Genomic DNA, 15,761 nt, shown 5'->3' on the forward strand with positions numbered 1-15,761 from the left:
GTTTATAGCAAAGTAAGAACTGAATCTTAAAAAGATGCCATTTTATGATAAGTGTTTTTAGCAAAAGAGTCAAATGACATTTTGAATAACATTGCGTACGAAGAATATCAAAAGAATGCTAGAAGGATGACAAGGTTTTTTTTTTGCGAGAAGAAAGATGTCATGTTTTATGATAAATAATCTAGTATTTTCAGGTTCTGAGAATAGCTTTCTTATAAGATGTACTTCAACTACGCAGCAACAAGATCCATACATGAAGTTTGCTTTGATACACCCCCTATTATACTAATTTTGTTTTGAGAATCATATTTTTATATGAATCATTTTCTGCCAAAATCATGTTTTCCTAATTGCCAACGATTTTATCAAGGGCCTAATTTTTGATTTGGCACAGGGCCCCCATTTTCGCGGGTACGGCCCTGTCCTGATCCAGATGCAGACCTATACTATAAAAAATGCAATATGCATGTCTGACATGTTTATGCACTGTAGCCATTTCTCAAAGTAGTGCTACTACTAGTAGTATATTAGTACATCACATGTCTGCAACACTATTAATTCAGAATCGTCGACAAGGTGTGGAAAACCGAAGACAGACACACGTGAGAAAGAAAGCGCTAGAAAGATGGCGAGTGGACGTACAACATCTGCGTCCGTCCGCGGACCGCGCTTCGCCGGCGCCGGCCGCCGCGGCGCCCTCCTCCTCGCGCTGCTCCTCGCCGCCGCGGCCGCCTTACTCCCAGTAGCCGAGCCTTCCTGCCCCCGAGGTCTCCCCTTCCTTCCCCTTTCAGTTTACTTCTGCAGTTCTTGGAACTTCCGTTCATTTACTAGCCAAGATCATATTTAAAATTTACAAACTGATCTAAGTTCCCAGTGATTTTGAAGGTTACCGGTGAATTTAAGATAGCAATGAGATTTCAGTCAGTTCGAGCCAGTTCAGTACCAGATCTAAGTGGCTTACCTTTGTCTAGCAAGTACCGGAGCACTGGATAACAGTCAGTTCAGTTCTTGCAACTGCTAACTAAATGCACCGAGTTCTAGTCATCTAGTGTATTTACCTACCCAAGCTAATCTCTATTCTAGCAAGTCTATCTAGTATATGCAGCCAAACTGAGTTACTGATCTTGGTTCTACCAAGTGCTAACTGTATCTACCATCTTATTCAGACAATTCAGTCGTGAAAGATATAAACAAAATGCACCAGAGCAACTATGGAATTGGAGGATTCTCGCATATAACCGTCGCTGGCGCGCTAGCTCACGGCATGAAGGAGGTGAGTAATCAATCCAGGAACCAGACTGTACCTTGAGTTTCTCCCATTTCATGTTGCTATGAATTTATGCAGACCTTTTCTTGGATGTACTCATGTATATATATGGTTTCTTTGGTTCACCTGTATTGGAAAATGTGCCGATCTAAGATGGAGCTGTTCCTTCTTGCTTATTATGTGAAATGCTTTCCTCTAGGTGGAGGTGTGGCTCCAAACAATTAGTGCGGGCCAGAGGACACCGATCCACAGACACTCGTGTGAGGAGGTCTTTGTTGTCCTCAAAGGGAGAGGCACTCTCTTGCTGGGGTCGACCTCACTGCCGTACCCGGGAACGCCTCAGGAGATTCCTGTCTTTCAGAATAGCACATTCACAGTTCCTGTAAATGATCCACACCAGGTAAAGATGATGGATGGCTGCCGCTATTATTCAGCACACTCTGTAGTCATGAAACCATCGCTAGATTTTAAGATTATGCATTGGAATCCATTTGCATACTAGTGCTTACACCATGCCCCTTTTGATTGCAGGTTTGGAATTCTGATGAACATGAAGATTTACAGGTGCTTGTGATCATATCGCGCCCACCTGTGAAGATGTATGTATATACCTTGCTTGAATGTCTTATCCTATAGTAGTTGACAACATAAACTGAATTGATTTGTTCACACCCATCACTGTAGAGTAACTTGTGTTGGGTGATATACACACATGTTGTCAAAACCAATTTTATCCCCAAACCGCTGCTTGTTCAGTACTGAAAAAAAATTTCAAAGGTGGGAAAATGGCATAGTGTTTTATTTTTAACAATTTTCTTCCTTTAAAATCCAACACTTGGAGTTCGAACACAATCTAAGTACCAGAACCTTTTCATATCTCCTCATAAGTACAACAAAACATCGATGACTTAATTTCCAAATATTACAAAGTAAATACCCGTAACTTGAAATGAACATGAAACACTGTCATAGATCGCTCGACGGGCCCGGACCATCAGCATCCCTACATCAACTGGATAGGAGTAGCGATAGATGTTGCCTAGACGGTGGCTTCAGACTTACTGTTGTATTTCTTTGTAAGGTCTTTTGAGAATAATTAATAAAGTGGCTGCATGCATCGCCTAGATGCAGAGGCCGGGGGTGTTCCTCCTTTTCTAAAAAAAAATAAAAATCGCTCGACAGGCCCTCCACGAATCTTCCTCTGATGTTGTGTCCAATTGTCACACATTTTACATGTTAATTCGATATGAGCAATGCATCTATGGATGTGAAATACTACTCTACGTTTTTTTTTATATCGGAAATGTTGCTTGTTGTAGATTTCTGTACGAAGATTGGAGTATGCCTCACACGGCAGCGAAGTTGAAGTTCCCCTTCGTCTGGGACGAGGACTGCTTAGACGCACCTAAAGATGAACTGTAGGTTGGAAAGCGCTCACATGGCAGCGCATCGGCCTCAGTCAGCGTACTGGTCAAGTGCGGTGTACAGCTTGCCTGCCTCCTAAATAATGCGCATGTCTGTAACATCCTTTCTGTTGGAACAACATTTTCGTGACGGATTATGTACTACTTGAGAGCATGAAGCAGCCTTCTGCAGCAAGAGCTATTTCCAAATTTTGAATTACCACTGTATTCTAGACTGCAAGCGTCGCTGATCTTCGTCAGAGGGTCATTGTTCAGCAGATTTGGTGTTGAATCCTGAACAAATTTTTTAACTCTGCATCCTATGGCTAACATGAGTGAATCTAATTCCTTCAACTTGGTAAACGGCCACGAAGCAATTACAGTACTTACTATAGAACATAAATTAGTCAGAGTGGTATCCTGATTGATTTTATTTTATTTTTTGCAAAAGGAGGATGTACCCCCGGCCTCGGCATCTGGACCATGCATGTAGCAATTTTATTAATTATTCGTAAAGACCATACAAGGTGATACATCATTAAGCCTGAAGCCACCAACTTGACAACGATGTTGCTACTTCTATCCCCTTGACGAAGGTGTGCCAAATGTTCAGGTTTAATACCAAACAGACATCGCACCAAAGTCTAACATCTAAAGTCGGATGCCTCATCCAAACCACTATCCTGATTGATATATAGCAAAAAGAAGTCAGACAAAGAGCATCTCCACTCCCCCACCTTTTTTAGCGCCGACGCCGAAAAATCGGCCTGGTCATGCCCCCAGGGTCTTCTTTATCGTCGGTTTGGACCGAAATAACAGCCGGCGAACCCGAACCGAACCCAGCCCCCTGGGGGCGCCGGCCGAAGCGAAAAGGCGCGTGGGCCCGCTTGGTCGGCGACAGATAGGCCTTTTCCTGCCGTTTCCCTCCTTTCCCTTCGTTTCCTCATTGCTTCCTCCCTTCTGCCCCGCCACTCCCGCCATTCTCCTCCCGCTCCCCGCCATCTGGCCGCCATGCCGCCAAAGAAGTATTCGGCCCCTCACTCCGCTGCCGTTGCAGATTCCACCCAACCGGAGCAGAGGAAGCCGAGGGCGCCGATGGAAAAATCACCGGGCATGTCCAACGCCGAGTGGAGGGCAGAGGTTCAGCGCCGGGAGGCTGTCACCACCGACCGGAAGAACAGGCTCAACACCAAGAAGGCCGCCTGCTCACTTCTTTCACCGTGTACGTCACTGACACTTGTTCTTTGCTGCGCAGATGGTTCGGATGTTCAACATGTACCGCTGGGACAACAACGACCAAGAGTTCAAGTTCCTTCACGTGTTCTCCCGGATCGAGTCGTGCGAGAAGTGGAGGGATGTCCGGCTCACCCTCGCCAAGGCCAAGGAGACGTACAAGCCGGACGCGCCCGCCCAGGAGGCAGCGGATGGGCGCTTCGATGGCAACAAAAGAGCCAAGATGGCGAGGGACACGACACCGGCTGCCGAGTGGCTGCAATCATCGATCGAGCAGTGCATCGCTGACGCCAAGAACAACGCCGCAAAGATGAAGGAGAAATTCGACGCGCGGTGGTCGACATTGATGACGAAGCAGGACGTGAAGCTCGACCTACTCTGGACGAACGTCACCGCGAAGAAGAGGAACACTGACCTGGCGATCTTGATGGGGGCGGACATGTCGACGATGGACGAACAGGTCAGGGCGTGGTACCTGGCGGAGCGGGGCCTCATCTTGAACCAGATGCCTTCGACCACCGCGCCTACGCCCACGCCGACCCCAACGCTGACGCCCAACCCGAGCGATGAAGCCACGCCGACGCCGACCAGCCCGAGCACATAAGCCACGCCGACGCCGACTAGCCCGAGCGCGGAAGCCACGCCAACGCCAACCAGCCCCACACCGGAGGAGCCCGTCGTTTGATGCATTCCTTTGCCTACGCGTCCTTCCTTTTGAACGCCGAACTTTCGTGTATGTTTTCGCCGAATTGTGGCATGGTGATCGCCGAACTATGGCAGATCGCCGAACTTGTGACGTTTTTTGGCAGCGGGGAAGACAAATTTGAATTTATGTGCGTCTTGGGACCGAAACCTGGGCACGCGGCTGGGAACTGAATCATCTCTAGGGTGAAAAAAACACCGGCGCATAGGCCAAAACGCAATCGTCGGGTGCGCTGGGGGGCCGAACGAGCCAAGATGCTCTAAGAGCAACTCTAGCAGACCCCGCATCCGGCCGGACCGCAAAACGCGTTTGCAGTTCACGGAAAAACGGCTTTGCAGCCGCGCGGACGGCCGCGGATGCAGACCCCGCATAACGGACCCGTAAAAAGGGATATTCGCGGAATATGCTCTTTTACGGGTCGGCTTTGCGGGGTCTGATCGGGCGCAGCTCCTCCCGACCCGGAAAACCTTAATTTGATCCAACATAATGCTTTTTTTTTGCTTTTTCAACAATATTGGATACATAGACATCACCAAATCTTTGCTAGAACAGCAAGACCAAAGAAAACAGGAACCATAAGTATGCATTTTAGAAGATTTCCAACTTTCATAATTGCTTCCACTAGTTGGACTAATATCTTCTCCATGCATTCATTGTTGATCTGCGGATTCTTGATTTTGCATTCTTCTTTCTTCATCTTTGGTTCGAAAGAAGTAGACGTTGCTTCCCCTCTAGTTGCACATGCACCCGATTCATTGCCTTCGATTCTACTAAGGAGTGCACGAACATCTATTAATTTTCTTTCTATCAACAAATCAATGTATTCGCCTTCCCAAAACCAAAATGAGCATCCATCTTCCTACACACAATGAGTGAGCATGTTCAAAATGAGCTACTGCAATTGAACCAAATAATGAGCCATCAAAATGAGCTACCGCAAGTGCACGTACCCCGTCGTTTTCGCATTTGAAGAACACCCATCCGGGGTGCTTCGGCGTGCCCGAAGTGAGCCGCAGCACTTTCGCGTGCAGTCGTCGCACTCTATGAGCGGCATCGGCAAGCCACAAAGACGATGCGCGAGCGCCGACCCCGGTGGACGGCCGGACGAATCCATGCACGCAAACCTTCGGTGGCGGCGAGCGGACGAAGCAGTACCTGCATGCGGCGATGCGCCCTTGCCTGGGCTGCGGGAGAGGCTCCCCGACCACTCCAACGCTTGGGGCAGCAACCGGCGGCCGGAAAAGCCAAATCCGGCGGCCCGCAATGAAATGCCGCAGATCTGCATATCCGGCGGCCCGCCGACGCAGGGGGAAGGGAGGGGAGGCCTCGTGCGCGTGGCGGCCTTCCGGCGTGCTCCTGCCGGCTGCTTTCGCCGGAATCTTGGGCGACGGCCAGCGGCGGCGCGAAGGGGAGAGGAGAGGTGGTTGATGGAAGAAAGCGCGGGATGAAATGTCCCCCACCAACCGCTTCCGCTTATATGCAGGGCACCGTAGCCGCGAGGCAGAAACTCGCGTTTTCTCGGATTGGGCTCGGGATTTTACCGCGCCTCCTAAATTTTTTTACGAGTCGGGACGTGATGCGGAATCTGATCGGGCTAGTTTTTTCGCCCCGACCCGCATTTTGACGGTTATTTTACGGGTCAGGCGGGATGCGAGGTCTGCTAGAGTTGCTCTAATAACCTGAAGAGTTGGAATGGCATGGCAAAGCTCAAATGAGCGACTTCTTGGCTCCCAAGTAATCTGGGCTCAAGTAGTAGTCGAGTCGGCGATTCGATCGGCTCATATTAGCTGTGCGCCTTTGCCAAATCACACCGGCACGGGTTGGGAACCAAGGAACCATTCGTTTGCGTTTGCGGAGCGGGGCAGAGCAGTGCGGAGGGCATGGAAGCCTCGCGGTTCGGCTTCGGCCGCGACATGGCGGCGGCGTTCAAGTTCGACCCCACCGACGCCGACATCGTCGCCTCCTACCTCCTCCCCCGCGCGGTCGGCCTCGACGAGCCCCACGGCCACGGGCGCGCCGTCATCGACGACGACCCCATGAGCCTCCCGCCGTGGGACCTCATGGAGAAGCACAACCACGGGACAAGCCACCAGGCCTTCTTCTTCGGGCCTCCCAGGAACGGGGGCCCCGTCAAGCGCGTCGTACCCGGCAAGGGCGGCGGCACGTGGCAAGGGCAGAATGGCAGCGTCGGGACCGTCACCCTGTTCTGCGATGGCGATGGCGATGGCGCCCGCACGGGCGAGGTGGACATCAGCTACAGGAGGTACGACCTCACCTACAAGCGCGCGGGCGACAAGGCCCCCAGCGGCTGGGTCATGAGCGAGTACCAGATCACCTCGCCGCCGCTCTTGAGCACGGTGCTCACCCACATCGGATTGACCGTCGCCGCCAGGGAGCAGAGGAAGCGACAGCCGGCCGACCCGGAGGTGCGTAAGGATCGGCGCGTCCTGCGTGCGTGCGTTGGGGGAACTTGGGGGCGAATTCGTCCCTGATTTAGTGATTTGGGGATCCGTTAACTGAATGTGTTATTTCTTCTTCAGCCGTTTGCTCAGCACGGCCCTGACAAGGTGCTGGCCGTCGCAGCCGCTGCCGCCGCCGCCGCCGAACATCAACGGGTTTCACCACCGCCAGTGCAGTCGGGCCCTGACGCGCAAGCCGACGATGGTGCTCTCTACCATGGCGGTACTAGCGTCACCGGCGTGGGGGAGAACGGTGGGCACTACAATGTTCCGCTTCTGCTCAACGGCCAAGAGTACTACAAGGACAAGAGCCGCGTCAAACGCAAACGGCGGCGATATGGGGCATGAGCCATCCTGATCGAACCTGAATCCAGTCGGGAGACGCCCGCCCGTACATTTGGATCACGGAATAGCATGTATGTCATCCGTTTCTAACTTGTTTCTGTGGATCCTTGGTTCTTGACGTTCCTGGGTTTTTAATCGGGAAGGATACATGGCCTGATTTTGAGACACGATGTCGATCATGTTGGGTCCTGGGTCATGTTGATGGATTGCTTTTTGAGACCGTCCTGGGGTCATGTTGGGTCATGGGACGTGGTTTGGTGTTCTTCTTTTGGGATTAATTAATAGCACACTGGGGTGCACCTGATTAATTAGACGGTCTACACAGAGGCTAATGAACATTGTTGGTTTTCTTGATTGGAAGCTGCTGACGCTGTTGGGACTTGTGATATAGGCACTTGGACGTACCTGATTGTATACCTTGCCCTGAGGATGTAACCAAGCTGGCCAGCCTCATTAACAAATCTTATGTTGTGCTTGTGTGATTGTTTGTCATGGACCGATTATCATTTTCCTTATGCCTCGTTCGGTTTGGAGGAAACCAAAATATAGGAATTAGGAGTGGTATAAGAATTTGATAGTCATCCTAAGAAATTGTCTTGCCTCGTTCCTACGCACAAAATAAGTTTTAAGTAGATGTGTATATTCCTCCAAAAATATAGGAAATAAATAGTGTTCCTACAAAATTCCCGTACAAGTTCCCTACAAACCGAATGCATCTATAGAAAAATTCCTACGGAATCCTTGTTCCTATGTTTTTCCCATAGAAATCCTCCAAACCGAATGAGGCCTTAAAATATTCTAGTAACAAATATCATGAGCAAGATTTTCTAAGAGGCAACATAAATTATTTTAAGAGTTGACGGTTGTTCATGATGCAGAAGAGAGGTCCGAAGCTACATTGCTTGAGTTTTTGTGTTCTGAAGACAATTTAGTACATGGGAGGAGCGTTCGTAGTCGCGTCCTAAGGATATAGCCATGTTGGCAACCCTTGTTAACAAATCTCGATGCCGTGCTCATGCTGGTGTGATTGCTTGTCCTCGACGGATCAATGTTTGTCTTGGAATATTCTAGCAAGGACTACCTCCATCCTGATTTATTGGTCTTCTTCGTATTTTGTGTTTTGTGCCAAAATTTGATCATAGATTTAACTGAAAAAATGTTAATGCATGTCATAAAAAATTATATTGTTAGATTCGTATTTGAACATAGTGTCCATTTATACTATTTTTTGTAACATGCATTAACATTTTGTTAATTAAATCCATAATCAAAATTTGGCCCAAAATATTAAGGGGATCAATAATCCAGGACGGATGTAGTAGTATCTTGAGCAAAAAATTTGAAGAGGCCACATAAATTATTCTAGACGAATTGGTAGTCATTTATTGTGTAGCTTGGATTTTTGTGCTTGCAAGATGATTTAGTATATGGGGACAAGTTTCCATAGTCATGTCCCTGAAAATGTAGCCATGTTGGCGAACTTTGCTAACAAATCTCGATGCGTGCTGGAGTCTGTGTTTTCATATAGACGAGAGGTCCGGAGCTGTGGTGCTGGGGTCTGTGTTCGGAAGACAATTTAGTACATGGGAAGGAGCACCCGTAGTCATGCTCCGACGATGTAGCCATGTTTGTGAACTAAATTTCGATGTCGTGCTTGTGCTTTCGTGATTGTTTGTGAACTAAATGAGTAAATCTACACTCTAAAATATGTCTATATACATCTGTATGTGGCAATCCATTTGAAATCTCTAAAAAGACAAATATTTAGGAATGGAGGGAGTACATATGAATGTATATAGATTATTTTAGGGTGTAAATTCACTCATTTCGCTCCATTTGTACTCGATATTGAAATCTCTAAAAAGACTTATATTTAGGAACGGAGGGAGCGACCCTAGTCATGCCGTGAGGATGTAGCTATGCTGGTGAACTTCGTTAACAAATCTTGATGTTGTGCTCATTCTTGTGTGATCATAGAGTGGTATGCACTCACAATTGCAAGACCAAAAATGAAAAAAAAATGAGTGTTTATCCACATATGTAACATATAATCTCTACTTCTAATGGAGGAGTCCATACATCTTTCGTTCGTTCGCTCCCTCTCCCTGACTCCCTCATCGATCGATACCGCATCCCACGTCCCAACGTTTTTTAATCTCCTTTCTGGTTTTCTCAAAATCAAATTCCGGTTCGCATACATCAATTTGTGTCCTAATCTTTTCCTTCCAGACCATAACTTTCCATCCCTCCTCCATCTGTTTGCCTCGGTTCACGCAAGGTTTCCAGAGAAAGAAATCCACATCCAATCTCTCGTTTGGTAGGCAAGTTTCTCCTAAAAATCAGGATGCACGATTTGATTGCATGAATGCATGAAAAGGAAACCCCGGATCCCACCAGACTTCATGGCGCCTCCTCCATGTCTATCGCCAGGTCGGGCTGCACCTTCTCCCATTCTCCTGCGGGTGCGGCATCCCCGTGATGACGGCCTTCTCCAGCACGTTGCGTCTCCATTGGCGGCACCCAGAGGCGTCCCATGGCCTGTGACACCGGCAACGCCGAGAATCGAACACAACACCCATACGAACCAGAGGGGAGAGCCGTCGGCCGCCCCACCAGCCCGAACTGACGGGGAGAGGAGGACGCCGGATGCGAACACGCGGCTGGACCTCTTCCAAGACGTCTACGACCAACGGAGGCACAACCGGTGTGTCCACAGTCAAGGCAGAGTGCGACCAACGGAGGTGCGGCCGGTGTCACTGTCAAGGAGCGATGGCTCATGCGGATGGTTGCTAATCGACGGAATACACGGCTCCTTGAACCGCAGCCGCCGCCAACGTATATCCCAGAGATTGTTGTGGGAAGGAGGAGGCGACTTGGATCGGGATGCATATGGAGCAACACTTGCAGAGGCGATGTCAACGGCAGCTGACCCCGCGTTGGCTATCTCCGATGGTGGTGCATGGTACTGGAACCAATGCCAGTTCCCTCGCCATGCCCTTCCTTGGTAAAGACCCAAGCTCCTCTCATCTCCGCTCCACTGGATGCACTTTCTTGCCTTGGGCTTTCAGATTTTTTCAGGGCTGCACTATCTCTGCCTCGTTAAGCAAGTGATATACACAGTGGAGCAAGGATATGGATCGGGAGGAATACAAGTTTTTGTACGTGACATATTCGATGAAATGCAGTGAAAGTACTATATGTATTTTAATTTTTGCATGAGGGCTCAGGCATGGCATCGTCAGCAGCCTCCGACGCTCCTCGGCTCGGCCTGCGCTGCCGCCACCGACCTACCACATCCATGATCCTCGCGGGCGGTGTCACTCCTATCCCCTCACCATGGCACCTTCCTCCTGCGTGTTACTTTTTTTGTACTTGCAGTTGTTTTGGACTTTTGGTCCATTACAGGTCTCAAAAAAGTACATTGTTACTGATGAGCAAACTTCCGTGATGTTGTGAGGCGAAGTATTTAACTGGTAAGTACCTGATGCCCTGATGTCTTACTTCAAATGCATTTTACACGCAGGAGCAGGACTTCACAATAGAATGGGAGCAACCTGCATCTTTGGAATGTACTGAACTAATTTCATCAACAATAACTGCGTACTTTTGAACTGAATACACTCCAGCAATTGGCGTCAGATGTATGTTTGTTTATTCATAATGATTTCTTCATCCCTTTAGTTAGAAGAATCAAAAGCAGTTAAGCACCTAAGCTCTTTTGTCTGCATTTTTCTTTGTACTTCCTTTTTTATTTAGATTGTGCAACGTCAATGGTCTCTACTCTGAAGAGTCAAGAGTACATTGTTACTGACTAGCAAGGTTCTTTTATGGTTTGAGGCGAAGAAGTATTTACCTCTTGAGTTGGATCTCTTCCCTTAGCAATAGTTCATCAAGTTCCTTAGTAAAGCGAGCCATCCCCCGCTCCTCCCCCGCTCCTCTGCGCCGCTGGCCACTCCGGCCGCGGCGGCCACAAATCCGGCATTAATGGCCGCCGTCACTCCCTCCTCGGCTGGCTCGCAGCACCGGAACCCCTCGTCTCCTCGCGGATCCCCATCTTCGGGCGGTCCGTCGGGGGCCTCGGCCTCGCCATCAACACCGGCCTCTACTGCCGCGGGTTCAGATCCAGCTTCGACGCCGCGTTTCCTGGAGAGAGGTGGCCCGTCCCGGCCGGGGCAACGGCTTTGCTCAGTGGATCTGGGCGCGTCCCCTGGTTTTGGGCAAGGGCGCCTTAAATCCATGGTTGTTGCTCCATTCCACGCTGTCGAAATTTCCTCTTCGGGCGGTGACCATGGCTGGACGGAGGTCAGATCCAGGAAGGGGAAGCGCGCTGGCTTCGAGCCTGCGGTCCATTCGCGTCATCGCCGGGAGCGTCGCTCGGACCGCCAACAGGGCTTCAATGCGCTCGCCGGCCGCGACGCCTTCTTAAGCAAGTTCAAAGGGAAGTGCTTCCGGTGCCTCAGCAAGCTCCACCTCCGCAAGGATTGCAGAGATCCACTCCGTTGCGTCCTCTGCAAGCACCAAGGCCACTTCGTCCGTGAGTGCCCACAGAATCCGAGGAACGAGGGTCCAGGAGGGACTGCCCGGGATCGGCTGAACCCGCCTCCGCCCAGAGCTCCGGTGCACGAGCGCCTTCGCTTCCCTACGCCCGCCGCCCCCGCCGCCCCGGCCATGGACCGCTTCCTCCGCTGCGACCACTCCCGGCGCCCGCGCGTCAGCAACAAGGTGGTGGTCGCTTCGCCCGCGCTCGAGCGCGAGGAGCTCGTTCTACGCCTGCACGCCGTCACCCTCACCGCTGCCGACGGGGTCCACTCCACCAATCCCATGGCGGTGGGCAAGGCCATTGAGGCACAGCTGGGCACTCCTCCTTACCAGCTGCGTGTCACCTCCCACCACCCGGAGGCCTTCCTGGTGCACTTCGACATCCCGGCGCACCGTGACGATGCTGTGAGGCGTGGTGTGCTGCGGGTGGATGGCGCCAAGTTCTTCGTCCGCGCCTGGCACGAGGATGACCACGCCGCCTTCATGAAGCTGCCCCTGCACGTCCGCATCGTCATCGGGGATCTCCCAATGCAGTTCTGGTCGCTCGAGGGCGCGGAGGAGGCGTTCGGCGACTTCGGCCGCATCGACCGCCTCGACAGCAGAACCCTGGAGCGGGGCCACACGAAAACCTTTGCGTGCTGGCTCTGGACCTGGGATATCGCGCACATCCCGACAAAGCGAGCTCTCTAGGTGCTAAAGAGGGGAGCTGGCCGCGTCGACGAGATCCTCGGCTACTCCCCGCCGGACCGCCGCGTCCCCCCTCCGCCGGGCGTGCGCCGCTATGATCTGCTGATACACGTAGACCGAGTTGAAGACTGGACCCCGCTCTTGCCTCGCTCTTCGCACTCGGGCCAGAGCGGGATCCCCTCCTCCGATGACGATGACAACCGCCCCTACCCCCGCGCCGTCGAGCCTGGCTCCTGGACGGGTGGTGTCGAAGATGGCCAGGCGCAAGCTCGCCGCCCAGAGACTTGGCTGGCCACTGCTACATGCCGGTTGGCCCCTCGGCCGATCCGGCGCAACCACGACGACGATGACTCCGGCGAGCAGCGGCGCTCGTGGCGTGACACGCTCCTGGGCACCTCATGCCATGCCAGGGGCAAATCCACTGACGTCATCGAGGCGGCGCCAAGGCGGCGCAGCAGGACTCCGGCGGGCAGGAGGCACGGCGATCAGGAGCGGGGACGCGCCAAAAGCAAGGCGGTGACCGTGGCGACGCCGCTTCGGGACACCCCGCCGCTTCCCCTCCTCTAGAAGCCGGTGGCCACGAGCGGAGAAGCCCTGGACACGGACCCCGTGGCCGCCTTCTTTTCCTTCCCTGGTGGTCGCACGCTCTCCCCCCCCCCCCCCCCCCCCCCCCCCCCCCCCCCCCCCCCCCCCCCGCCGCGCACGGATGTCATGCAGCTCGAGATCGAGAACGCCATGATCAACGCCCTCAACTCCCCGCTGGCCTTTGAAGATGGTGGACGCTCACCCCCGCATGCTCGCACGCGCTCTGGTGTGATGGAGGAGTTCCACGAAGACGACGACATCCTTCCGTGCATCGCCGACCTCTCGGTCCCGCTATCCAGCCCGTGCATCTGCTCGTCGGCAGCAGCCACGGTGGGATTCCACGTCGATGTGATCACCCACAAGGTCGACAGCGTGCAGCTGGGAGGAGCGCCTATCCACGGCCCTCTGGGGTCAACGGACGATGGCAACTGTGGTGCCCTGGAGCTCTTCGCCCGGTGCCCCAGGCTGTGCTGCCCACCCCTCCGGTGCGGCCACGGCCATCTGCTCCACCCAAGGTGCGGGCACCTCGGTCCCTACGCGCCGAAGTGCTAGGCAGGCAGCAGCGGCCTCCCCCGTCCCGGTCACGCATAGGGCGGCGATGCGCCCCGTCCAACAGCTTGGCGGGCTCGGGCCTAAAGACAAGATGACGCCAAAGGCTGCTGCTGTAGGATCGAAAGTATGTCTAGAGGGGGGTGATTAGACTACTTGACCAAATAAAATCTTAACCTTTTCCCAATTTTAGTTCTTGGCAGATTTTAGCTATTGTAGGACAAGTCAAGCAATCATCACACAATTCAAGCAAGCATGCAAAGAGTATATTGGCAATGGAAAGTAAAGCATGCAACTTGCAAGAATGTAAAGGGAAGGGTTTGGAGAATTCAAACGCAATTGGAGACACGGATGTTTTTCCCGTGGTTCGGATAGGTGGTGCTATCCTACATCCACGTTGATGGAGACTTCAACCCACGAAGGGTAACGGTCGCGCGAGTCCACGGAGGGCTCCACCCACGAAGGGTCCACGAAGTAGCAACCTTGTCTATCCCACCATGGCCATCGCCCACGAAGGACTTGCCTCACTAGCGGTAGATCTTCACGAAGTAGGCGATCTCATTGCCCTTACAAACTCCTTGGTTCAACTCCACAATCTTGTCGGAGGCTCCCAAGTGACACCTAGCCAATCTAGGAGACACCACTCTCCAAGAAGTAACAAATGGTGTGTTGATGATGAACTCCTTGCTCTTTTGCTTCAAATGATAGTCTCCCCAACACTCAACTCTCTCTCATAGGATTTGGATTTTGTGGAAAGAAGATTTGAGTGGAAAGCAACTTGGGGAAGGCTAGAGATCAAGATTCATATGGTAGGAATGGAATATCTTGGTCTCAACACATGAGTAGGTGGTTCTCTCTCAGAACATATGAGTTGGAATTGTGTATGTGTTCTGATGGCTCTCTCCACGAATGAAGAGGAGGTGGAGGGGTATATATAGCCTCCACACAAAATCCAACCGTTACACACAGTTTTCCAATCTCGGTGGGACCGAATCAACAAACTCGATCGGACCGAAAAGGTAAACCTAGTGACCATTAGAGATTTTCGGTGGGACTGACATGCAACTCGGTAGGACCGATATGGTTAGGGTTTGGGCATAACGTAATCTCGGTGAGACCGATTACACAAACTCGGTGAGACCGAGTTTGGTAATAAGCTAACCAGAGAGTTGGTCAGGCAAACTCGGTGGGACCGATTTGCTCTTTTGGTGAGACCAAAAAGTTACAAAAGGGAAACAGAGAGTTTACATTGCAATCTCGGTGGGACCGATTCGCTCTTTCGATGAGACCGAAAAGTTACGAAAGGGAAACAGAGAGTTTGCAATCCCATCTCGGTGAGACCGAGATCCCTATCGGTAGAACCGAATTGCTAGGGTTTGGCAGTGGCTTATGACAAGTGAAACTCGGTGGCGCCGGATAGAAAGAATCGGTAGGACCGAGTTTGGCTTAGGGTTTAGGTCATATGTGGATATGGGAAAGTAGTTGAGGGTTTTGGAGCATATCACTAAGCACATGAAGCAAGAGGCTCATTAAGCAACACCTCATCCCTCCTTGATAGTATTGGCTTTTCCTAAAGACTCAATGTGATCTTGGATCACTAAAATATAAAATGAAGAGTCTTGAGCTTTTGAGCTTGAGCCAATGCTTTGTCCTTAGCATTTTGAGGGTTCCACTTTCACATCCATGCCATGCCAATCATTGAGCTTTCCTGAAATAGTCATCTTGGAATAGAATTAGCTCAATGAGCTATATGTTGTTATGAATTACCAAAACCACCTAGGGATAGTTGCACTTTCAATCTCCCCCTTTTTGGTAATTGATGACAACATATAGATCAAAGCTTCGACAAATGATAATAAGCATGAAATATATCGTCGCTTTGAGAAGTATGTGACAAGTGAGAGCTCCCCCTAAATTTGTGCATATTTAAAATTTGCTTTGGACTGCAAATGCACAAAGAGTTAGAGTCATGGGTTACTCTTCCATGTCAC

The 15,761-nt window shown here is 51.3% G+C and overlaps 2 protein-coding genes and 1 pseudogene across 2 annotated transcripts; all 3 read left to right on the plus strand.

Moving 5' to 3' along the window:
- The first annotated feature begins 550 nt into the window (after positions 1–550).
- Positions 551–2,986, plus strand: LOC125508554 (auxin-binding protein 4). Its single transcript, XM_048673289.1, has 5 exons — positions 551–767; positions 1,167–1,273; positions 1,467–1,667; positions 1,799–1,866; positions 2,587–2,986. Exons 1-5 carry the CDS (start codon positions 626–628, stop codon positions 2,687–2,689), a joined length of 621 nt encoding a protein of 206 aa, XP_048529246.1. The 5' UTR covers positions 551–625; the 3' UTR covers positions 2,690–2,986.
- Positions 2,987–6,389: 3,403 nt separating this feature from the next.
- On the plus strand, positions 6,390–7,887 carry LOC125508553. Its single transcript, XM_048673288.1, has 2 exons — positions 6,390–7,032; positions 7,147–7,887. The coding sequence occupies exons 1-2, from the start codon at positions 6,487–6,489 to the stop codon at positions 7,411–7,413; spliced, it is 813 nt and encodes a 270-aa protein (XP_048529245.1). The 5' UTR covers positions 6,390–6,486; the 3' UTR covers positions 7,414–7,887.
- A 4,590-nt stretch (positions 7,888–12,477) lies between these two features.
- Positions 12,478–13,773, plus strand: LOC125506979 (annotated as a pseudogene).
- Positions 13,774–15,761: the final 1,988 nt, after the last annotated feature.

This window comes from Triticum urartu, chromosome 5, assembly GCF_003073215.2.
Source record: "Triticum urartu cultivar G1812 chromosome 5, Tu2.1, whole genome shotgun sequence".
In the NCBI taxonomy this organism is placed as follows: Eukaryota; Viridiplantae; Streptophyta; class Magnoliopsida; order Poales; family Poaceae; genus Triticum; species Triticum urartu.

Coding starts and splice junctions, on each gene's coding strand:
- LOC125508553 (XM_048673288.1), top strand. CDS start 6,487: ATGGAAGCCTCGCGGTTCGGCTTCGGCCGCGACATGGCGGCGGCGTTC. Junction 7,033..7,146: donor GACAGCCGGCCGACCCGGAG/GTGCGTAAGGAT, acceptor TTTCTTCTTCAG/CCGTTTGCTCAGCACGGCCC.
- LOC125508554 (XM_048673289.1), top strand. CDS start 626: ATGGCGAGTGGACGTACAACATCTGCGTCCGTCCGCGGACCGCGCTTC. Junction 768..1,166: donor CGAGCCTTCCTGCCCCCGAG/GTCTCCCCTTCC, acceptor CATCTTATTCAG/ACAATTCAGTCGTGAAAGAT. Junction 1,668..1,798: donor CTGTAAATGATCCACACCAG/GTAAAGATGATG, acceptor TTTTGATTGCAG/GTTTGGAATTCTGATGAACA.